Consider the following 25,432-nt stretch of genomic DNA (forward strand, 5'->3'; position numbering starts at 1 on the left):
ACCAGTGCTTCGCCTGTGACCACTCCGCAAAAACACCTTGAGAACACCATAGCCAGCTATCACCTGTCTTAGACCCACAGGTTCCCCAGAGCTGCCCAAGAGATATTGCAGTGCACATCGTGGGTTACCACCCACAAGCAAATGTTTCCGGGCCAGCATGGGCTGTCCTCCTGCTGTAAAAAGACTTCTGCAGCCTGTGGAACAGGGCCAGCAGCCCAGCAGTCAAGACAGTCCTGGACAATATAGCACCAAATTTGTGGGTGGTGGAGATGCAGGGCATCACCAAGGTGGTGCACATGCATGGATTCCACCAGACCAATGTGGTCTCAGACTTGGCCCTGTGGGAGAGGGCTTAACACTGAAAAGATGCACCCTCCAGCAGGCCACACATGAGTCAGGCTCCACACGGGGACAACAATGGTTCCTGTCCTTCTAGCTTCTGCCCTGAGGCCATACAACTCAGTCCTTCCCTGCATGTTCCTGGGCCTCCTGAGCTGCCATCAATCCACCAGAGCCAGATGAGTGCCTGCAAGTGAGCGAGTCTATGTGCCAGCTCTTTAACAAAGTGTCTGGGTTTCCAGCTGCTCTCTGCCCCACAAAGAATGACAGAGTCCTCACTGATTTTTCACTGCCAGATGTTGTGGGAACTCCCTTTTCAGGCATAGGACCCCTGGGCTGAGGAGCCTGCTGTGGGGCTAAGGTACCCCTCCCTTTTCAAGGGGGACCTCTGCCACTGAGGTGTCCATCTCAGAGTTCAACCACCATCCGTAGGCTTGGGGTCAGTCCATTTCATGTCTCTCCACCTCCTACCGGTATCAATGTGGCATCTTCTTTATATACTTAGTTATAGGGATTGTGTTCAGCTAGTCTTTGGGTGATTCTTGAGGTTGACCTATAATTTATTTGTAATTTTGGTGTGATCCTGGGATTCAGTAGGCATAGCATTTACCTAATCCACCATCTTGGACTTCTCTACCTTATGTCTTTTGATTGGAGTGTTTATTCACTTTCCTTTAAAGTGATTTACTTATGTAGTTATTGCCATTTTATTATTAAGGTATGTAGTTATTGCCATTTTATTATTCATATCTATAATTTCTTCCCTTCTTTTTCTTAAGGAAGTCCTTTTAACATTTCCTGTAATACTGGTTTGTTGGTGAAGAACTTCTTCAGCTTTTTCTTGTCTGTGAAGCTCTTTGTCTGTCCTTCAATTCTAAATGATAGCCTTGCTAGGTAATCTTGGTTGTAGGTCTTTTCTTTTCATCAGTTTGAATATTTTGTGCCAATCTCTTCTGGCCTGCAAAGTTTCTGTTGAGAAATCAGCTGACAGTCTTATGAGAGCTACCTTATAGTTAACTAATTGCTTTTCTCTTGCTCCATGACCGCATGGAGCAGGATTTACCCCAGCAGACCTCTGGTGCCTGCTGAGTCCACTCTTTGGGTGTGCCACTTGTGGAGCTAATTTGGTGATGCTCTGGTGTGATCTGAAGCTGGCCACTGGGTGTGTTCATTCTGGATCCTCTTGGGAGGGGTTCTGGTGTAGGCCAAAGTCAGTCGCTGACTATGCTGGACCCGAGCCACCTGGTCAGAGTTACAAAAAGACCCATGGCTGGCAGCTACCTATGCTGGGCTTGGTAGTACCTGGGAGAGACTGCTATGGACCCAGGCTGGCTGCCACTAGTGCCAGGCCTGGGGCCACTCAGAAAGAGGCACAGAGTATGCTGAGGCCAGCTGCCACTTGCCTAGGGCCTGTGGACCTTTTACAGTTTTTAGGAAATTCTGCATGAGCCAAAGTCAGCTGCTGAAAGAAACTTGGGCAGTGGAGTGTTGGGTGAGACAGGTTCTCAGGGAATCACCAGGGTGGGGTAAGTGGTGTTCACCAGGTTAATGCAAATTCAGATTTGGTGCCTGCCTGCATCTGCAGGCTGTGTGAAGGGAGGGCTCAACACAGGAACAATGGCAGCTCCTCCTCCCGCCCTCTCCTGAAGCCACACAATTCAGTTTTTCTCCATATGTCCGTGGTACCTTTTGAGCTGCTGTCCCTTCGCTGGAGATTAGGGTGAGTGTTGTCAGCAATGAGTTCGTGTGCAGGCCCTTTAAAACTGTGCCTGAAACTGCGGCCACCCTCAGTCTCACTCAACCACAGTCTCTGCTGGCTTTCACAGCCAGAGGTATGGGGACTTCCCTCTCTGGCACTGGAACCCTTGGCTGGGGAGCCTGGTGGGGGGCTGGGATCTCTGCTGCCACGATATCCCTTCTGATTTTTAATAGTCAAATGTGGGTGTGGGACCAGCCTGTTCCACACGTTTGCCCCTCCTACCAGTTTTGACGTGGCTTCTATATGTCCTTAGTTATAGGACTTCTGTTCAACTAGACTACAGACAGTTCTCAATGATGGTTGTTCTCTGGTTTAGTTGTAATTTGGATGTGATCATGGGAGGAGGCCAGCATAGTGTTTGCCTATCACCATCTTGACCAGAAGTTATCAGGTAATGCATTCTTAAAAGAGAGCAAAGAAATGGTCTTGCATATTAATTGCTGCAAAAAAAGCAGTCAAATTTGACTCATATGTTCTAATATTTTATAAATGCATAAAAAATAGAAACAGAAACCTACTATTTGCCCCCACATGATTTCCAGTGTGGGGTACAGGGATGAACAAAATAAGTCCCTGAGGAGCTTTTTGCTGTTGGCATTCTGCCATTCTAGGCCATCTCTGTACTTCCATATGTTAATGACTTACCCTACAGTGCAGTGTGGAGTCCACTTTCCTGCATGCAAAAGATGATTATAAATAGAAGAAGATTAGTTCTGGATGTTTTGGATAAAGCTGCAGGGAGTTGATTAAATTGAATCTAGAAATATGGTCTAAAATGAGTGGGGATGGGACAATATTAGACATAAAAGGCACAGCATTTAAAAAAGAAGGTAAAGCAAGAGTCAGGGGCTATAGGATACAAAACTGACACATGGCCAGATGGAGAGGTAGAGCCAGATTTTGTAGGGCCTGAAGCTTATCAAATTTTGGAGCCTTCTTTAAGAGAAAGAACAAAAATTCAAGAATAGAAAATTAGGTACAAAAATAAATATGGATTAAAAATGAGAAGTACATCACAGCAAGCTATAAAATTTATATAAACACCGTAAACTTCAAAAAATCCACAAGAAAACATTTTAATAAACTGCCTGGCACATATTGATCCTCCTATTTTTCCTACATTTTTTTTAGCTACACTCTCTTCCCCTCCAACTTTACTGAGGACTAGTTGACAATTAAAATTGTATATATTTAAGGTGTATAACTTGATGATTGATATATGTATACATGGTGAAATATTCACCCAAATCAAGGTAATTAACATATCTATCACCTCATATAATTACCTTTATGTGTGTGTGATGAGAATATGTAAGATTTACCCTGTTATCTAATTTCAAGTATAAAATACAGAACTGTTTATGGTCACACTGTTGTACATTAGATCACCAAAACTTATTAATCTTGCCTAACTGAAACTTTGTGTCCCTTGAACATTTCCTCAAATCCCCCCTAGCTGTGTATCTTTTGACTACTTCTTCAATTTTGTATTATGCTTTCCATGAGAAAAGTAAAAATATATTTCACATACAGGTAAACTTGCTGTGTGTGATACTACTACAGGTTTGTGTCTTCACAAACATAGGAATTCACATCAATTTCCACCAAAAATGTATGGCATGTTTATTATGTATATGCTGCATACAGTATATTCTTTACAGAGGAGAACTTCCATTTTCACCAGGAGTAGTTCAAACAGACCAACACACTCTAACAATACTAAGAGTTTTATGATGGAAAGAATTGCCACAGACTAGCTTATGGCTCTGTCCATTTAAAGCACTATTATTACTTTGCTTCTGGAACCATTCCTGTGCTGGGGAACATAGGACAGCTTGGGTAGACACCAATGTGACTGCACAGGGGGTAGCAGGCATGTCACTGGTAGCCATTCCTACACCTGGATGGCTGGCAATAACATAACTATACCTGGGCCCGGAAACCACATAAATATATCCCACCAAGGTCAGGGATAGGGAGAAGCAAGCCAGGTGCCTGAGGCTCAGAACTTAAAGGGGCACTCATTGTCAGGGTCAGGCAAGTGCCAAGTTGGCCCCCTTAATTTTGCTGCATTGGCACCTTCCTTTCCTCACCCTAGTCCTGGCTCTGTACCCATTAAACCCAAATGAAATGCCTCGTCAACTTCACTTTCCTTGGCTTGATCCCTGAAATGTCCTTGACCACTTCAAAGCCACTCAATATGAGGGGAAGTCAGAGTAGAAACAAACAGTGGATTTAAGTGGTGGTGATTAAAATATACCATTTTTCAAAATTTACAAAAACATAACTATGTGTTCCCATTGTGAGGGCCCCCAGGGCTTTGGATGGAGTTCTTTGCAAGTGAGGGTCCTCAGATTCAAGCATCTAGACTCTTGGTAAACCCACCTCTACATCCCGACCTAGGCCATAATCTCAAGTCTGAGTTCATCACAAGGTCTTATCTTTGCTTTCTGCACATTGAGTAAGAACTTAGGCTCTGGAGCTGGACTGTTTGGGTTTGGATCCTGGCACTGCCACTTACTAGTTTGTGGAACCTGAGCTATGCTCAGATTTTCTCATCTTACACCCATCGGATGGGTGTAAGTAATGTTTAGATGGAGGAATTAGTTCATGCAGAGTGCTTACAACAGTGTCTGGCACATAATAAAAGCTTAATATTTATTAGCTACTTTAATTTTCATTATTAGTTATAGTATCAGCATTTATATTAATATATGTGCTTCTTCTCACACCTCACGGTAAAACTCCAAGGAGCCTTTGTGTCCTGACTAGGCTCAGAGAGGCCTCCCTGTCTTCTGAATGGACTGTTGACTAAATGTAGGAGAAGACAGGAGGTAGTTGTCAGAGAAAATTTAATTTTTTTCCAGATAATATTGTCATCAAATTACATTTAAGTAAATGAAAGAATTGGGGCTATAAAGAAATTTGCTGGTTTATGGCATGCCAAAGAGAAAGTCAAATGAGAGTTAGCAATGGACCTGGAATTCTTTTGCACCCAAGTGAAAAGATAATAAATTATTTTAGAAGAAAAGTCACACGATGGGCTGTAGCTGGACATAAAAAGAAAAGCTGCCTGTTAATTCAGTGACCTTTAGACCACATGTCCCCAGAAGACACTTCATTTTTCTCCGAGTGGAGCGCTGTGGCCCGCGAGAGGCTCCGCAGCACAGCCTCTGACTGAGAAGGGGAGGTGGGGGTCGAGGGGGCGAAAGGAAAGGCAGGAAGCTCAGGCTTCCCCGCCGCGTGGGCGCACAGGGCGGAACCACCCGGGCCAGCCAGGCTGTGGTGTCACTCTCAGGCGCTGGGGAGGAAGCTGCCGGTGGGCAGCACGGCTCATTCAGGCGCCGCCCCGTCAGCGGTGTGTGTGGTGGGGAGGGGACTAGGGATTCCCCAGAGCAGACGTTCGGGGTCCCCTGAGCCAGTGTCTGCGATCCCCGCAGGCCCGTGTGGCACCGCCTCAGGAGCCAGTGCAGAGGCCTGCCGTGCAGGTGGGGGCGCTGTGGCCTTGGCGCCGGGTCCAAGCCGCTCGGCTGGACCCGCCTCTTTCCCCTCCCCTCCTGCCCCCCACGCGTCGTGTAGCCGGAAAGCCAGGAGGAGACTGAGCAATCAGGCTCCACGGTGCTCGGCGGGCAGTCCTCAGATCGCTCGGAGCAGAGCCGGTGGCGCCGCCGGGACACAGCGCACGACCCTCCGCGGCCGCCTTTGTCTGCGAGCGGTGCGGCCTGGAACCTCGGCTCTCGAGGGCGGGAGACGCGTCCGCAGCGCTCGGTGACAGCTTCTCTCTCCTGGAGGCTCTGGGACCGAGGGGCAGCCGCGCTGGGCCCTGCTCGCCCGCGCCAGCACGTCCGAGTGCGCGGACCGATGCCCCCACAGCAGGGGGACCCTGCATTCCCCGACCGCTGCGAGGCGCCGCCAGTGCCGCCGCGCCGGGAGCGCGGGGGAAATGGGGGACGCGGGCCTGGGGCACCCGGGGGCCGGGGGCGCGGCGTCAAGTGCGTGCTGGTCGGTGACGGCGCCGTGGGCAAGACCAGCCTGGTGGTGAGCTACACCACCAACGGCTACCCCACCGAGTACATCCCCACTGCCTTCGACAACTTCTCGGGTGAGTGGGCCCTGGTGGACAGGGTGCAGAGGGGACAGAGGGCAGCGTGGGGGTCTCGAGGGCCTTGACGTGGCTCCGGGACCCCAGGCCCGGCCCAGCCGGGCAGTGGACCAAGTGCGGAGTGCAGGACAGTCCCGGGCTTTTGGAGGGTGGCTACAGTGGCTAGAGCCCAAGCAAAAGAGAGACGAGCTCGCAGTTTCGGATCAGGCGAGCGGGGATCCAACTGGTTCAGTTCAGGTTGCCCGGTCAGTTTGCTGCATGGAGAAGTTGCGTCAGGTCGACATTGCTGGCGCTGCTGCCGAGTTTCCTTGGAAGGTGACGCGCAGGTGCCATTACCTGTGGCCTTGAGTGTGGTCCTCTCCTTTCGGCGGTTCTCCTCGCAAGGGGCATCTCCACTTTAAATAACTGTGGAGACGGCGGAAAAACTTGATTTAGTGAAAATAGCACTAGTGGAGCGGGTGAAGCCTTTGATTTGGATTAAGCCTGGAGAGCAAACACGATTTCTTTCTTCTGATTCCCCCTCCCCTGCCCCTCTGCCCCGACTTCAACCTCCCACCTTGACTGTTTCTGATTTTTAGTATCTTTTCACTATCTCTAAGTCACTAGAAGCTCTTATAGTTATATGGTTGCTATGTTATTTGGTTTGGTAGATACTAAGGAATCCTTTATCTTGATTTTTCAAGCCTTTTGAAGTTTAGGAAAAAGTTAAAAGCCACAGAGCTAGTCTGAAACTCACTCTCATTAAAAAAAAAATTTTTTTTAATTGCTTCTTGACCTCCTAGAAAGTAGTGATGGCAAGTGCTTGCTTCCTTGGAATTCAGAGGTGCCCTAGATAAAACCGTGCTATGAGAATGATTTCCCACCTGAACAGCAGCATTTCTTTAATTTTTTTTTTTTTTTTTTTTGTCTAAACTGACTAGTATAAACTTTCATAAACAATTTAGAAAGTTACATTGAAACAAAACTGAGTGCTTAATTTAAGTAGAACTGCCCTGACGAGGGTCCCTCCCCAGATGCCCCATCCCCATGCCTTTCTTTCCTTCTCTTTTTTTAATCCTCTCTTTGAGCTGACATGGAGAGATAAGCAGTGCCCTCTTTTATAAACAGGACAATGCAGGCAGCCAGTGTTTGCACATGTTCTCGAAACAGGGTACAATTTTATGATAAACCCTGAAGTCTCAAACATTTCCCAAGGGAAAAGAATTATTTGTGAGGTTTTCCACTCATGTAAAGCTGCAAGGTTGGTTCCCACTTATCCCCCAGTGTTGTTTTTTAGGGTTTTTGAAACTGGTGTGACGGGAAAATAAATTCTCCCAGCTAGGAGGAAATCACCTGCCCTTCTGGGGTACCATCAAAGGGGTCAGGGGTTTGCTGCCTTATCCGTGGCAATGGAGAATTGCCTGCCCTGGAGAGGGTACACAAAAGAGCCACCCAGCCTCCTTGTTTTCCACGAGTCTTTCATTTGTTAGAGGACCCAGAATAGGAGCTGAAGGGTTTGGAGTGAGAATGGTAGTGCTGGCTAAAACCATTATTCTTTGAAAGGGGTTAAAAGACACCTCCTGACAGTCGTTTGGTCTTGTTTTTAAGCTGTGGTGTCGGTGGATGGGCGGCCAGTGAGACTCCAGCTCTGTGACACTGCGGGACAGGTTAGTATCTCCTCGTTGCTCAGTGCTGGGAAAGGAAACAGCCCGTTAAAGGCCTCCCAATAAGCTCCCTCAACAACTGGGTCATTCTGGAGCCTTCTGGGGTAGCCCAGTCCTGCAGGCCCCTCTCAGAGGCTGGGGTGGGGGAAGAGAGCTGTGAGCCAATAAAACAGGGCGTGGCCAGCTTTGCGTGGGCAGGACGGGAGAAAACAGGGTCAAGAACAATTCTTATCTCACAGGAGTTTCTGATCTTATTTACTTTCTGGTTTTTATTAAAAATGATCAATGATGCTTTGTAATCATTTCTCAAGTAAGTTGGTAATACCTTGTAATCATCTTATTAAAGGGCAACAAGGCAAATGTTTAAGAAAATCACTCAGGAAAAAGATGGAGTCAGTGTTAATTCTGTCCCTTAGTGTGGTTTGCCTCACTAGGGCCACTGCTGTCCTCTGAAGCACGATATGGTGGCTGGAGCCGTCCTGGGCTGGAGGAAAGAATGCAGTGGGACTTAGTGTTTCCAAATCATGAGCATTTATTCTTGTCTTGGGGCCAGGCACTCGGATGAGACAGCCAGGGAGTGATGGGGAGGATGGGGTGGGAGGCCCCTTGAGCATGCCCTTGAAGAGCTCCAGGGGCTTGTCACCCAGTGTCCCCTTGGCACGGTGCTCAAGTCAGTGAAATCTCTCTGTGCTCTGTGAGGGTGCCATCCATCTCTCGGATTTGCCAAAATGACAGTTAATAAACGTGTAGTTTATTACAAGTACCAGAATATCAGTACTTGCTAGAATTAGAGAAAGGGCTGGGGGCTACTTTGTAGGCAGGCAGAAGTGCTTGCTTCACTTGCTGAGGTGTTGTCACCTGACCATTTGCCTTTAAGAAGAAGTTGGCTTTCAGTGTCCCCAAGTGCCTCATCCAAGCCCGGGCTTCCTACTGCTCACCTACTCGGGGGCAGGCAATTCAGAGCTTTAGTTTTCAAACCTCAGGGTGACACAAGACTGGGCAGCCTTGCTCCCTAGCTGAGGGCCAGTTTGGCGGTGGCCACAGTGACATGAGTGGTTGTCCCGCCTCTTCTGTCCTATACTTACCCTGCCACTGCAGCACCACAGCTTCCCCTTCCAGGAGGAGAAAAAAACCAAACAGTCTGTATTTGATGGCCTTTAAAAAAGAAAAATCAAAGAACACAGGGTCTCCTAACACTTAATCTTTCTGAATGCCATGCTGGTATTTATAATTAAAGCTTAACTGTTTTGTATAAAGTGAGCATGTTTTTCCTACTGTGGGTCAGATTTTCTGATCTCTAAAAATGAGGGCTGAGCAGCACATCAGTCAATGCTGGCATCCCTGCTGAAGCAAGAGGGGCAGCTTAGTACCTGAGTATCAGACAGAAGACAGGGAGGTATAGAAACGAAGGCAGGTGAGTCGGGTCCTTTAGGAGGGAGCAAGCAGCCCAGTGCTGGCCCCTGCCCGACCCCGGGCTCTGCTGGGATGTGTCCTTCTCCTGGGCGGGGGTTTACTCCTGGTGCCTGAACAGTGTCTGGAACATACTGGGCTTAATCATGATGAATAAGCGGAGCGCTGGGATCTGGGGACGCCAACTTACGACATGGATACCTGCCCCTTGACGTGCTTACAGTCTGTAGGGAAGACAAATGAGCTAGTAGAACTTGTGTAAGTTCTACAGCAGAGACATTACATAACTAGGAAGGCGACCCCAGCTGGAGGGGCAGGACGGCAGGTCTGCAGGAAAATCACAGCAGTTCTGAAGGAGGAATAGGACTTTTACCAGAAAAACTTTGTAGAAATGATCCTGAATTATCCAGGAAGAGTTCAATTTTTCCTTATTATGATCTGTTTAAAAGTCAGAGAAACATAAGAATCATTTTAGAAATAGTTTCATGAAAGTTTATATTTAGGGGAAAATGGGATTTGATGCTAAGTTTGTAAGCTTTGGGTTTTTTTAGAAATGATTCTTCTGGCCTCCCAGCAGTGTTTTCATTGAGATTTACCATATTTCCTACTTCATGTGCTGGTTAGTAGCATGTACCTGACTATGTAATGAATGAGTCCACTATCTAGAGAGTTGAAGAAAACCAACTTCAAAAACGACTAGTGAAAAATGCACAGCTGGATTAAAGTTAAACTTAGTTTTTTTCCTGCTCCCCAAGTGTCAGTCAGTATTGGTTTTGACTATTAGCAAGGCTGGTCTTGGAGCTCGTCCTTGTGTACACTCCCCACTCCAGAGCTGGTGAACTACCTTTGAAGGGACTTGATTGACTCTGGCCATATTTGCTTAGTGTTGACCCAGCCCCCAGGGCCCCATCTTCTGGGCAGTCGTCACGATGGCCTGCTGTCTCCATTTCCAACCCGAGCACAGGTAGCCCTAACCTGGGGCCCAAGTCAGGCTCGTGTAGAAGCTCAGAACAAGAACAGCTTTACTGGCTGGATAAATAACTAGAAATTGCTTCTGTGCCTTGGCTTTTCTTGTGAGGGAGGGTAGGTGAGTATACAAGATGTTAAAAGGAGTTTTTAACACTGGACTCACAGTCTTACACAAGTGAAAGTTGATCAGAGACTGAGGACTTTGAGAAATATCTTTGGCATAAGAGGCATAAGAGATTGGACTACCACTGAAACAAGAGAATGCGTTGTAGCACTGCCAAAAAGGGCTGAACATTCTTCAGCCTTTTGATCTATGACGCACCTGGAAAAATCTTTATACTGAAAAAAAAGCCAGATTGCAGCTTGACCAATACCACTGTCCAGCTGTCTGTGTGTGCCATACTTCAGCTGGACTGCATTGTCCCCACAGACCTGGCAAGGGCAAGCGCACCATGGGCCTCAGGACGTATGCATGTTGTGTTTATTTCAGCAAATATCCAAGGTTTCTGGTCAGCAGTGAGCAGGAGGGTCTAATATCTGCTTTGCTTCCTGAGCCCTTTAGCCAGAATCTGAAGAGATCTGGGGGGCCCTGTCACAAGGCCCGACCCTGTGCTTGCCTTTCTTTCTATTGGTAATGCAACCCCAGATTCCAGGCCACAGCCAAGTGTAGCTGCATGAGGGAGCCAACCTTATACCGGTCTCAGTTTTGTGCTTCTTCCTTTGAGGCCCCTGAGAACAGAGGGAATGTTTCATTGATAGACCTTCAGAGCTGGCTGTGGTCCACCTGCTTGGGTCTCTTATTTTTTCAGCACAAAGTTGGCAGTAAGAAACCTAAATCCTTCTTTTGTGACTTTTGCTTATGGAAGACTGATGAGGGGCAGTGACATTCTGAAATGCCATATTCATTCCCGAACATTTTATATTGTTAGGTGCTTATTGCCACACAACTGAAATATAGAGCCCGAAACAAAGAGAGTGTGTTCCAATAAAACAGATCCAGGTTTCTTTTATTCATAGAAAAAAGCCATGGATGCAGAATAACATGCATATAAGTAATAGTTTATATGTAATCGGAGCATGCCAATGGAGTACCCAAAACCCGGATGACATTTAACTTTTTTTTGCCACTGGTAAATTATCTGTTACTATCTGAGGTGGTTGGCACCCACAGATAGACATTCTAAATAGGAATGAGCCATTTGTATAAAGGCTGAGGCCGTGTCTTCCTGTTCCCAGCCGACCACCGGCCCTGAGTGGTGCCTGCTGCCCTCTGTTAAGTGGGTGACTGCAGCACTTTGGTGGCTGGTTCATATAAGTAACTAACTTGTTCCATCCAGTTCTCTACACCTAAGAGTAGCCCTTTCTCTGGTTCTTTATCTTTCCAAAGCCCCATGCATGGAGGCCTATGGTGATGGCAGAGAGAGAAGGGGAAAAGAAGTAAGAGAAAGGGGAGGCAGGGAGGGAAAAGACAATAAAGCAAAGAGAAAGAGATATGTCAAGTGAGTATGAATGTATGAACCACTATGTAAATGACACTGAGAGGCACAGGGGCTCTGAGTTGTCGAGAAGAGTGGCCTGACCAAGACCCTGCACTTGATTTCTGGGTATGACCTGTGTCTGACTGGCATTGCTTGTGTGCTGTGTATCCGTGGGCATGCACGGAGCCAATGGTGTGAGGATGGCAGGGCTGCATCCTTCCAGAGGGGAGCTGTATTAATGGGTGGGGTCGCTAGGGTCAGGTTGGAGTTTGGGGGTCTGCATGGATGCTGTCTACATTCTAGAAAACTAGCTAAGCACCAGAGTTGAAAGAGTAAGTGTGGGTTCCTTTGGCCTGAAGGCTAAGGTAAATGTTATTTCTAATACCAGCTGATGTAAGTACTTTTTCTATGCTAAGTTACAAGTAGGGCCTGAGTACTGATGAGAACGATGAACACATCTGGCCGATTTTGAGGTCACCAGATAGGTGAGCAGCAGAATCCCCTCCAAGATGTGGGCTTTTCCTTCCATAGCCAGTGGGTTTTCTGTTACCTACCAGACCCTTTCAAGTGAAATGGCAAGGTGGTCTTTGTGCAATGAGGTTGGTTTAAAAAGTGACTTTGGGTGCTTTGACTGGTTGCAGGACGAGTTTGACAGGCTGAGGCCCCTCTGCTACACCAACACGGACATCTTCCTGCTGTGCTTCAGCGTGGTTAGCCCTTCCTCCTTCCAGAACGTCACTGAGAAATGGATGCCAGAGATCCGATGCCACTGTCCCAAAGCCCCCATCATCCTGGTGGGAACTCAGTCGGATCTCCGAGAAGACGTGAAAGTCCTCATTGAGCTGGACAAATGCAGAGAGAAGCCGGTGCCCGAGGAAGCCGCGAGGCTGTGTGCCGAGGAGATCAAAGCTGCCTGCTATGTGGAGTGCTCAGCCCTGACACAGAAGAACCTCAAGGAGGTCTTCGACGCAGCCATCGTCGCCGCCATCCAGTCCTCGGATGCTCAGCAGCAGCCACGGAAGTCCAAAAGCCGGGCTCCGGACAAGATGAAGACCCTGTCCAAGTCCTGGTGGAGGAAGTACTGCTGCCTCGTGTGATGCTGGCACCGTCGTCGAGCGAAGTCGATGCTGGACGAAGCAGGCGCTGAAACGAGCCCTTTCTCCATGGGCGCCTGTGCGGAGAACGTGTTCACTGAGCCATTCCCCATGGACGTGTTCTTTCTTGCCTTAGATTTTCTTGTAGTTTGAGCTTAGGGATGAGACTCTTCTGCAACATATTTTTGAAGTAAGTTAAGCATTTATCATAACTTTGGAAATTTAGAGCTCCAGTCCTTTGGATAGATTTACATCTAATATGAAAAATTCGCCTCTCATCTGAGCATCAGGAACAATTCTGCTGCATTGTAATGTGTGGAAGGATATGCTGCGTCCTCTCCAGGCAGCCGCCAATTGCAGCATTCAGCTTACAACCTCCATGCTTTTTATTCTCTTTTTAAGGAGCAAAAATCAGAAAGAAATTAGAGACCTCTGCCTACAAAACCTCAAACCAGTCACTTTCGTCATATACTGACACTCTATTTCATAAGATTTAAAAACCAACAACAACATCCCTCTAAGCCTATGCCACTGTGTAGACCAAAAAGGAAAAGTTGTGTGTTGGAATTTCTCATTCTGGGGGCAGTTGTGTTGACACTGTGTAAATATGGTACTGTGCAGTCATGCGAGTGTCCACCTATGGCACTTACATTTTCTTTACGGAGTGACACGTTCAGATCAGAGTTTGAAGTTTGCCATTAATGCCCTGTGCACCAGACCCCTGGAAATTAGAGCCCAGGGAGCACCGCCTGAATTGCCTAAGCTCCCACACTTAAGTTGTGCTATCTGCCGGGTTGAGTACTTGACAGGCCCGCAGCAAGCGTTTGTGGGATGCAAAATGTACTTTTTTCAAAGTCAGCCAAAACAGACTTCTTATACATCCACGTGTATGTCCACAGGGCTGCATTTGCTGCTGAATCAGACTTTTAAAGAGTGAATGGGGAAAAGCATGACCACCAAAACAGGTGTGAGGGAAGCATGGCTTCCTCTTTTTGTTAACACTTTTTTGAACAGATTTCTTTTTACACCCTAGATATGATTTTCAGTGTATCTGAACACATTTTTGAGACCATCTTAAAACAAAACATGAACCTCTCTTAAAACCTATTTTAAAATCTCTTAAAACAACCAGTTAAGTCCACAGGTGTCTTTTAGGGGACTGGCAGCAAAGAACAGCACCACGTGTCATGGGCCATGGCGTCCACTGTGGCTGTCCAGGAGCAAGTTGTGTGCGGGAAGCACCATTCCCTCACTCAACTGTGTCCTTCCTTTCAGGCAGTTAGAAAGCCCCGTTCTTCACGGTGGAGTCTTAAGGCCGCCTGGAGAGTGCCACTGCCACAGCAGGAGAGTGGCCCTGCTTGCGATGATACTTAGAGATACCAAAGGTCACCTGAGGCACTGTGACGTCAAGTTTGCCCTGGGTGAAGCACATTTACCAAAATCGGTTCAGGGGGGAATCTGTGGAGCCAGTGGATGGAAGACTTATCTTTCTGTGGGTCTTGTGTTGTTGCTTTATGTTTGAAAAAAACAATTTGTGTTTTTCCATAGAGAAAGTGAAAGATTAGGTTATATTTCAGGCTCGGGGCTTCTTTGACTTCTGATAGTAAATAAAATTAACTAATTTCTTGGCTTAAAAACTAAAATACATAGACTGTTTATTATTTATTTTTCAATACATTGAAATTGATATCAGTCATAATTTCCTGAAGGGTTTAGTTATAACCTGAGTGAATAAAATGACTTCATTTGTGAAAATGCCCCAAACAGACATAATGAAGTATGCCCCAAGCCTACGTGCCTAGCTCACCTTCTGTTGGAAGCAGCTTCCTGGCCTGGGCCCCGCGTAACCCCGGTGGAGCTAGACTGATTTGACTGGGAAGTAATTTTAAACAGTATTTTTATATTTAAGCAAATGACCTGGAGTACAAAGCAAATTACTTTTTAAGAAAGAAAACAAAACTTGAAAGAAGTTTGATGCATGTGTTAGCTTGTGGGGCTCTGTTGGTCCCCCTGGGAGGGGCCCCGGGCGCCCTCTGCCCTTAAGGCCACTGGTGGGAAGCCTGTGACCCATCCTGAGAGCTTTACTCGATAAGTTTGTTTTCCACCCGGATTGCTAGAACCTGGGCCATTAGCGCCGAAAACCTAGAGGGCTGACATTTAAGGGCAACAGTTTTTAATACGTCGCTGCATTTTATAGAATACTGAAGGTACGATTGTACTTGAGGTTTTCCTCCATTTTCCCTGTGAAAGTAGAGATTTGGGCAGAAAAGTTTTTACAAGTATGTGCTTGACTTAAACATTTTAAAGTTGATACACTTCAAAGCTCACACATTGTTGAAGCTTGGTATTGAGGAGAAGATTTTGTGAGTTCTGCTTTAGAAAATGCCACTTTAGCTTAACTCCTACTGTGTAGGCTGGCCAAAATTTTAAAATACAATATACTCCAAAAACTGTTTTCTCTCTTTGCCATGTGTATGGAATGAACCTTTTGTGATGTTCTCTGTGCTTGACAGACTTGAGAGAAACCACCCAGGGATTGCGCAAGCCCACACGGCAATGTCTTCTCCCCAGACTTGTAACCTGGTGCCTTACCAAGTGTGCTTTCCTGTTTCCAAGTGTAAATGATGGCCAGCAGAGCGCTGTCCTTGAAAATGCCATAAACGAGGTGGTATGAAATAAATTCTGACCTATGCCTATAACTGCACTTGCCTTCTCTACAAAGGAATTTCACTGGAAGTGAATAAAAGTTCAGCCATACCGAGAAGCAGGCTGGCCGGGAGGCATGGCATGACCCCAGAGGCATTTTGGGAATACATCCCCAACCAGCATTAAGTGCTTATCCACTGTGGGGTTTTGAGAATTTTGGGTCACAGCCTGATACAAGAGCTCGGTGGCATCTACCTGTGATGGATGGTGGGCTGGCGTCCCCGAGGGTTGGCAGGAGCACTGTCCCTGGAGTCAGAATCCAGGCTCAGAGAAGCACTGAGCATGTGGTGTGATGGAGCGGTCACTGGATCTGAGCCTTATTTTCCTTATGTGTGAACAGCACAGCCTTTTTCACCAGGCTATTTGAGGCCCGATTGAGAATGCATCTGCATGTGAGGGGTAAAGGTCCAGGTGGAAGGAATTAAAGGTCAGAGGTGCAGTGAGTCCCACCAGCTTTCCAGTGCAGATCAGCAGGGCACAGGTTCCGTCTCCAAGAGCACTGGGACATGCCAGGTGCCACCTGTGACTTTCCAGGTTCTTGCCGTCAGTCTTCTCATCGTGCCACCCAGATGCAGCCCCTATATCAGGGGCCCCAGGGAATGTGGTCCTGGGGAAAGACCAGTCTGAGGGGCCAGATGTCATCCTGTTTCCACTTTCCAGCCTCAAGGGGGTGGACCATGCTCCTGGTCAACTAGTAGAGGATAGGTCTGTCCACTTCATTCCCGCATCAGGCCTCAGGCCTGGCTATGACTTTTCATATCCACTGAATGTCCCAGCTCACTGCACTGGAATACTGTACAGAGAGCAACTAGAACCACCTGCTCGTGTCCCACACTGGCCTGCACAGGGCAGCCCGACCTTACCCCAGAGGGACCTGGCGGTTTCTCCCGGCCTGGCCCCAGACCTGCCACCTGTATCCGGGACAGGCCTCCCCAGGGTACATTGACAGAGCACCCTGTCCCTTTAAGGAGGTCAGGACATGCTTCATGGAGATGTTTCTATGACCTGAAGGAGGTGAGGGAATGAGAAGTATGTGGGAGAAAGGTTTTTTTAAAAGAAATATCAGGTACAAAGGGCCTGAGGCAGAGGAATGTGTGGCATGTCCGAGGCCAGTGTGGACAGGACAGAAGCAACGCAGGGAGGAGAGCAGATGACATCAGGGAGGGGATGGTGGGATGGGAAGGAGGGGGAGGAGGCGCTGGGCTCTGGAGTCAGGCTGTTTGAGCTTGAATCCCAGCTCTATTCTTACTGCTTGTGATTCCTTGAGCTACTTAACCTGTTAACCTCTTAGTACCTACACTCTCAGATCTATGAAGGGGATAAAGCTGGCACCTGCCCCAGTGGGCCGATGGAGTTATGAATGTAACATGTCGGTTCATCGTAGGCGCTTAGGAAATGTCCACTCTGACTGCTCTCGTTGCTAGGCTCTGTTCATTTCTTTCCCAGCAGGACACCTAGTTGATCAATTTACAATTGGCCCCCAATGGCTTTCATTTTCTACTCTATCAGATTTTATGGGGCAATAAGAGCAAAATAATGTAAATTACTCCACTGGTTTCCATGGGCTGACCCTGAAACATGGATGCTGCTGCTTGAGCTGGTGGGATTGCCTGGCACTGCCCCCTGGGAGAAACTGTGTGCTAATCTCACCACTGCTGAAGTCAGGGTCAGCACACCAGTGGGGTGGGGGGCGGGCAATCAGGGCGAGGCCGCAAAGGGAGCACTGCAAAGACTTTCCAGCCCTCAGGGAGGCTGTCCCTTGATTCTCTTCAGGCAAGAAGCTTTCTCTTCAGATTCAGACTAGCATGCTCTTGGTTTTGTGACTGGAACCGTTTTTTAGAATCATTGCTCATTAGCCTGAGTCACCCAATCAGTTTCCTCTATCTCCGATACCATGTGCAATCCTAACAATAAAACCAAGTCTTGGAGACACAGTCTGCATATGAAAGAGCCATGTAGCCAGGAGCCCACCATTTACCTAAAATGAAGACACACTGTGGAGCTGAGTATCACATTTCCCTGCATTTGCCCCGTTTCTCTACCGAGTCCCACAGGTACTTAAAACTTAACTCGCTCTATTAGTTTCCTATCACTGCTGGAACAAACCACTACAAACTGAGTGCTTGAAAACAAAAATTCCTTACCTTATCATTCTGGATAAGGTAAGATGGTCGCACTGGTGATAACATTTATGACCTTAAACTAGAACTCTGGAGGGCCTCTGGGAGGAGCTATCACTCAGTGTCACTGCAGACACCCTACAGGAAGAACTCTGTTTACAGTAGAGCCCCCGGCTGTACCAGTCGGTCATCCTTGTCCCCTCTGTAAAGTACCTCCTCCGGCTTTTGCCCAGTGCAATGTCTGCATGTATCCGATTGCAGTCCTTCCTCTATCCCCTTTTGATAATGGAATACCTAGTCGATTTTGTTTTACGGTTGACAGTGGGCTAAAATCAAGGTGAGGACAGGGCTGCATTCCTTTCTGGAGGCTTTGGGGGTGAGTCCGCTTCCTCGCTTTTCCAGCTCTTAGAGCCCACCCACATTCCTTGGTTCATGATCCATCTCCACCCCCAGAACCAACAATGGCTGGTCGAGTGTTTCTCAGAGGGTATCTGTGGGGACAGAGCCAGGAGTGCAGTTTCCAGGCTCTCAGCCTCACATGGAAAGGTGCTGGCTCAGGTAGTAAATGGCCATCAACTGTGATTGGATGGCCATCAGCTGTGGCTAGTTGGCCGTCAGCTGTAACCAGTGAGCCACTGGCCACTAATATAACTGCTGTGGCTACGCTAGCAGAAAATGGGGCTAGCAAGATGGTGGTTGAGGTAGTAAGCACGGATTGCAGGTTAGCATGGGGGATTGCAGTTAGCAAGTGGGGTGGGTTGGTTGGCAGAAAAGCAGACGGCAGGTTGTGGATCGTGTGGCTCCTGCTTCCTGTATCTCCAACCCAGCTACCAGCGAGACTATAGTGGTATGAGTCCCCTATCTATGGCTCCGTGGGTGTTCCTTTTTGGCCTCACCATGTCCTGCGTTCTTATGTGGGGAGCAGGACCAGAGACCCCGCGTGACACCCTGCATGACAGCGTCCCTCTGACACTGACTCTTCCACATCCAAGGACCCTAATTCTTATACTGGCCCACTCACAGAGCCTCAAGGTCAGCGGATTAGAAATCTCAGTCCACCTTCAACCTTTGCCGAGCAGCCTACATGGTCACAGGTGTAAGCCAGCGACATCTTTGGGGCCATTCTGCTGACCACAGTCATCTCCCAAGGTCGGCTCATTGCTTCCCAACACTTTCCTCTTCCATGCCCCTCCCTGTGTGCTTTTTTTCTTAGCGAATGCTCAAAATGTACTAGAACAGCAGTGCACTTGTCCAAACCAGAAATCTGTCATCAGCCCAGACTCCCTTCCTGCACATTCACATTGAATTGGTCACCAGGTCCTGTGGTTGGGCATTATTCTCAGGTCCTTCTCCTGACGCCCAGTGTGTCTGTCGTGAATTCAGCCACACCCCATCTTTCTCCAGCCACCCGCATGTTTCCTCCTCCAGCCTGGCCAACGTTTTTTGTTTGTTTGTTTGTTTTTAACTTCTAAGCTGCTTCTTCACTTCCAAGAAATGCCCAAGAGTTCTTATTGCCTATAGCATTGATTTCCAAACATTTTATAAATGCAGACCCCACATGTAGGTAATTGTACTTTTACTATTTTTACAAAAATACAAAATAAGAAAAAGCCACCTGCCATCACACTTTCACATTGATTGAGATAACAATAATAAAAGATGATGTGAATTCAAAAACTATTTTATGTTCAGTAGTGCTTCTAACTGATAGTAAGTTAATCACATAGCATGAAAAATATATCCATGAGCGACACTTTTCTGCAAGCACTCCTACGTGCTCCCGCATATTCTCCTATCTCCTGTCACTCACTCACAGCTTCCCAGGAGGTGTGGCCCTCAGTTGAGAAACCACATGCCTGAAGGAGAAAATCTAAATTCCTCTGTGCAAAGATTTCCTCGCTGTTGATCTTACCTCCTGCCTGCCTCAAAGATCCTGCCCCTGTCCTGTCTGGTTCTCCGCAATGCACCCTGCACCCCCATATTTCTGGACTTTGGTGCACGTATTCCCAGAACGAGACAGACCGGCTGCAAGGTCAGTGGGCCTGAATTCACGACCGCACTGAGGGCACCGCAGAGTGGGCAGCAGCAGGCTCGGTCAGGGGTGGGATATGGAGGGGCAAATGCTGGCAGGGTACCCCTTGGCTTAGCTGGCAGATGTGGCAGGCCACCCTCAGGGGGCTGAGGGCTTCTAGGGTAGCAGTCAGTGGCTTTGAAAAGTTCTCGTCCCATTGGCAAAATCGTCTATTGTGAGACGGATGGCATGTCATATCTTGATATTATTAGACATCCATGTCCTATCTCTCCTTATTCTCCACGAAAATACAGCAGTGTTACTATGGTTGGCATCTCAGGAAGATCCCCACAGGGACAATGCAGTGACCATCCTGACAAGCTTCCTTGCCCTTCCGACGACAGTGCTTTCTCGCACTATGTTAGTATTATACAATGGCTCCCAACTAGGAATTGGCTTGAAGTGGGGAGAAATGTACTACAGATGCCGATGTGAACATTTCTTGTATTTGCTGATTTTGTACAAGATGGGGAAGCATGCTCCAAAGACTGTTTCTAGTATCTCCCGTCAATCAGACAGCCAGGGGAGAGGTAGCATCCATTTGGCCTGCAGCGGTTGTCAGCGTGGGTCCGGCTTCCACAGGGGCATGTGTCTTACAACCCAAGAGGGCTTCTTCAGATCATTTAAACCTAAAGCACAAGTAGAACTTAGACACACACGATTTCAGAGATGACACTTGTGTCGACCATGCTTTGACAGGTGCAGGATGATAGTCAGTGTGGACAGTAAGACAAGTACCAGTATTGTACATGGCTAGTGGGAGATACTTGTGTGCTTCAGGAGCAAATACCAAAGCTGCTTTCTCACTGTGGCAACCAGGATGCCTGACCCCCACGAGCTCCCATCCGTGGGTGTAGACTATACCTTTAGTGTATAGAGGTACTTATGAGGAACTTTGATCTCCACATCAAAAATGTCATCCACCATAGCAATGACAGTGGTAATAGTTTGGCTTGACTCATTTGTTTATCAAAGGTTTTATTGGTAAAAATACATAAAAATCACACACAAAACCCAGAACCCCCAAGCTTCTCCCTTCACTCAGGTCCTCTTCCCTCGTGCCCCTTCTCTCTCCCTGATCCTCCTGGGTTCCTAATTTTCATTCTGAAATAAAATCTCAGGCCAGACCACAAAACTAGGAGGGCTGCACCCAGTTTATTATTATTGCTTATGAATGATCTAAAGTAGACACAGTCCCTGATAAGTGGATTTCCAACACATTTGATCTACACAGTTTACCTCCTTTTCACTTATTTCAGGATCTAAGGGATGAGAGTGGGGAGTGGGGCCATTATATGAGTAGTTATTGTCTTTGTGACAACCTTCAATAATTTTTAAAACTGGGCTTTGTGTGGCCGAGAGCTCACCCAAAGTTAGACAGTCCTGTCTCACCAGTCTCCTTAATGACCTCACCTTCACCCCCAAAACTGATTGGGTGCTGCTGAAAGTCAAGTGTTTCTATTTCAAAATGGAAAAAGTAGAAGGGGACCAATTATTGATTAAGTAAACAATTGTTCAGGTAAAATAATGAAAATTTTTCTTATAAAAATGTTGGTAAAGGAGACCACGGAACAGAGAAAGTTTATAAGGGGAAAAACAGTTTTGGTAAATATCGTAACATCTGAAACTTGTGAACCACATCACATGTATTTATTAAGCATGAAAAATATTTCACCTATTTCCCTAAACTGTCTAAATCTCCTCTTGATCAAGTTGTGATATAAATGAATAAATACAGCATTGCTTCTAAGCTCACACCACCCATGGCAGGCATGTATTGGATTAGTTGCTATTATCCTTGTTTATTGGAGAGTAACAAAGAGACTAATTTGCTAAGGGACTCTTCATGAGTCAGTGGGAGAACCATTATTCAGTGAGGGTATTTTAAGACTGGATTTCCCTTTTCCTTTTCTGCTCTCATATAGAAGACATTGAAGGGACCTATACAACCCCCAGTGGGGAAGTACGTGCAATGATCTATTTCAGTATAAAAATCACCCCATCACTTGCTGGGGACTTAAACCAGCAGCTGTTGGCTTGTTCTTGAGATCCCATGGGTTGGCCAGGCTTAGCTGGGCGATTCTGCTGAAGTCACATGCAGCGGGGAGCTCGACGGGGGTGAGCCCTAACGCAATGCTGGGTCTCTCTCCCTGTGCCTGCATCTGGCCTGTTTCTTTACAGCATGGAGACTGACTTCCACGAGTGTGTGCTAAGAGAGAATGCTCCAGTGTGCAAGGGTTTAGCAGCCTGTTTGCACCATGCTTGTTAAAGTCCATATGTCAAAGCCAAGCCCAGAGACAATGCTGGGTGGGAGGCGGGGGAGTTGGCACTGGGAGGTGTGTTTACCGGGGCCCACCAAGTGGATACAGTGGGAATGGAAGGCTGTGGGGCTGCCATGCTGGTGCAGTCTCTCGTCCATCCGTGTTAATCCCCGATAAAGAGAGGTGGGTCATGTGCACTACCATGCAGGTGGGGGATGCAATGGGTCTGGCAACCAGAACTCTGGTGCTAAAAGCTATAGGCATCACCTACATTGTTTTCGGTGGGGTCTGTTATTAAAATGGTTGACACAACATGTTGCCTAAACTCTCTGTTGAATCTTCCTTCTTTTGGGGGAAAATACATGCTTAAAATGAGTGGAAATGGACACCTCGCTGAGCAAGCAGACAGCTGGATGGGACAGAGTTTGGATGTTTCCATCTGCTCCCTTTTCTAGCAACAGGGACAGAATTCGGCTGTATTTGGATAAATGGAACCATACTGAGCACAGAGTACACAAAGCTCTTTCAAAAACCTTATATGAAAACTATCACCGTTACCAGTGTGATTATCAGTAGTCTATTCCGCACAAAAATTGAAACTACTCTCAACTATGTGATAAGTACCCATTTCCCAAAACAGACAGGATTTACCCCTGCTGGGCTCCTCCTCCCTAATGGCGTTTTCCTAGGTAGTTACACCCAGGGCCCTACAGGAGACGCTGTATCTTATTGTACTTCTGCCATGCCCAGTCCTCACGTGGAGACAATAGTTTGCCTTTCTCATGCAGTTTATAATGTGCCCATATTTGGGATCTAAATGAGAATGATTGCTCTTGGCAATGGCACACAGCTGAGGGAAGCCCTAGGCTTTCTTCCAGGCTTCCTGGGTCCTTGTCCTTCCTTTGCCACTGACTTCTATGCGTTTAGAGGGTGAGTTTAATTTCTCTGGGCTTTAATTTCTTCAACCTCACCAGGAGCTGAAGTTGTGAAAGCTCCATTGTTCCTTTTCCCTATAATTTTAAGATAATCACACTTGTTTTCTGCCTCGATCTCCACAGGCTTAGGAGTTTTCATCTGAAGCAAAATCAATATCAAGTTAATAAATCTGTAGTTCTCACCAAACCCCAAGGACAGAAAATTATGTCTGGAGACCGTTGGGCTTAGCCGCTCCATGTGTAGCTTTTGCAGACGTGGAAGGAGAGGCAGCTGTGGTTCTGAGTGGGGCGGCCAGTCCTGGATCAACATGAGTGTCACCCCAAGACCGAAAACCTCTAGCATTCTGATGCCTGAGCAGCTCAATGAGTGGTCTTTCCACTAATCAAAACCTGTTAAAGGATTAAAGAAAAAGAAGAAAAAGGGAAAAAGTTAGATTCAAATAGTACAAAATAGAGAAAATAATGAAGTCAATTAAAGTGAGTGTATGCCATGAGAGTTTGTTGGTTCTTATCTCTATCAGGCAAAGAATTTACTACGCCCCTCTCTCTGAGTGCCAAGGAGAACCCAGGGCCTCGGGTCCTTGCTCTTCTGAGAACTTACTGTGCTGGTTTTGCAAAGTCCTATAGAGATAAATATGCTCCCTCTCTGATGTATTCTTGCTGAAATTTCCCAAGCTAATTAGTCTCTCTTGGGGAGACAGAGTTATCTCTTATTGCTGCAATAACAATTAACTTTTTAACAATTAACCACAGCCTGCAGCCGCAGATATGCCACAATTTAAACAATATGATAATATCATCAACTGACCAAGATGTGTCAGCCCTCAAGCACTTACTCAGTGGGGACCTTTATTCCTGAAGCCCCATGCTGAGTGCCACTCTGCCAGGCCTAGGAGACTGCCAGCTTAATGCCTAACACACTGGAGAGGTCACCACTGTGACTGCAGTGGGGTGGTGACGGAGCAGGACGGGAACTGCAGTTTAGGAGGAAACAGCATTTGGAAACTACCATTAACAACGGTTTGTTTTAATACTTTTTAAATCATAAAATTAATATATTCTCATTATAAGAATACTGGAAAAACTGGAAAACTAGAAAAGAGAGAAGCAATTGTAGTCCCGTCACCTAACATTTTGGTAATTCTGTTCCAGTGTTTTCCTTCATGTCCTCATGCTTCCTCATCACTGTCCCCAACCCGCCTCTCCCTGGGCACTTTCTATATGCAGGTGTCAGCCAGATAGAGCTGGGCCAGCCTGCCGTTTGTGGCTTTGATAAGATCCACTCAAACTCCCTTCCTCCATCTGTGGGAAGTTGAGGGCCACAGCCCACTTCCTCTGAAATACCAGCTCTGATTTTTTGCCTTGTGAATTTAATCTTTCACATTCATTTGATCCAAATGAGGGCCACAGCCCCCTCCTCTTTCTTCTGTATGTGACCATTGTGCCGTGGATCAGCCCGTTGCCAGGGACACCAGGGTTTCTACCCTAAATTGCCCCACACCCTGACAGAAAAGGTTCTCCACATAGGCCTGAGCTGCCTCTAATCCTGCTATCTATAACAGCTCTGCGACAGGTGTCAATCGTACTGTACACAATTGACCAACATTCAACATTTAGCAGATCCCGTTCCCTTATTTCCATTCTCAGGCAGCATTGTAAGAAGCCAAGTCAGGGTGGGCTTCTGCACAGACGTTGAATGTCAGGCTTTCCTGAGGCTCCTTTCTGAGGCTGAGCTTCCATTTGCCGCCCACAACAGAAACCCTAAGAGACAAAGTGGCCACTGAGGTCAAGGGAGCATGAGTTTGGGGATAGCTATTGTGTTACACCCCAAAGGTTATATGATCTGCTGGAACATGGTGCTGCTGAGGACAAAACACTGCAAGTGCATCTGGCTTTAAAATATGCAGGAAGCATAATTTTTTTCAAGAGTCCCAAATTATGCAACTGATAGGAGCAGCAGTTAGTGCTCAGAAAGAATGGGAAGTCGGAGGCAGAATGTCCAGTCATGGCTGGAGGCTGGCAGGGGGAGGCAGCTAGCAGGAGGTCTTGTCCTCTCCCTGCCACAGTCCACTGAACCTCGGCTGGCAACACAGACACCAGCAAAGAGCATCTTCACCGGTCTGTCAAATCGTGAGGCGGTTCTGGCCAAACTTGTCTCTGCAGATACTCTCAAGAGAGACATGACTGTCAAGAGACCTGTGACTCCATCTGTTTCCATGATGAAAAGGTGACATGCCCATATGATGCACACACACGTGTGATGTTGCTGAGAGAACATATAATATCAATGTATTTGGATTCAATTCAACAAGTATTTGTTAATCACTTATTTGAGGTATTGTCATTCCGAAATGACTAAGGTGGCTTTGTCGTTAAGAAGCTCACATTTCTTTTTAAGGCAGGAAGCTAGTGCAGGCATCTAGTACAATAAGGCATTCTGTAGCTGGAGTCTGGATGGAACCTTGACGGACTCCCAAGGGGCTGACAGTCCTTCTGAATAGAGCTGGATCCTACTTAGTTGTGTGTATCTGTCCCTTCTGATAGA

At 47.1% G+C, this 25,432-nt stretch overlaps 1 protein-coding gene across 1 annotated transcript; it reads left to right on the top strand.

Annotated features, from left to right (window-relative positions):
• The first annotated feature begins 5,625 nt into the window (after positions 1-5,625).
• RHOU (ras homolog family member U) lies at positions 5,626-15,498 on the top strand. The gene is made up of 3 exons (XM_019754793.3): positions 5,626-6,200; positions 7,788-7,846; positions 12,342-15,498. Exons 1-3 carry the CDS (start codon positions 5,960-5,962, stop codon positions 12,795-12,797), a joined length of 756 nt encoding a protein of 251 aa, XP_019610352.1. The 5' UTR covers positions 5,626-5,959; the 3' UTR covers positions 12,798-15,498.
• The last annotated feature ends 9,934 nt before the right edge of the window (positions 15,499-25,432 follow it).

Source organism: Rhinolophus sinicus, chromosome 6, assembly GCF_057876585.1.
Source record: "Rhinolophus sinicus isolate RSI-liver-muscle chromosome 6, RSI-T2T, whole genome shotgun sequence".
Classification (NCBI taxonomy): domain Eukaryota; kingdom Metazoa; phylum Chordata; class Mammalia; order Chiroptera; family Rhinolophidae; genus Rhinolophus; species Rhinolophus sinicus.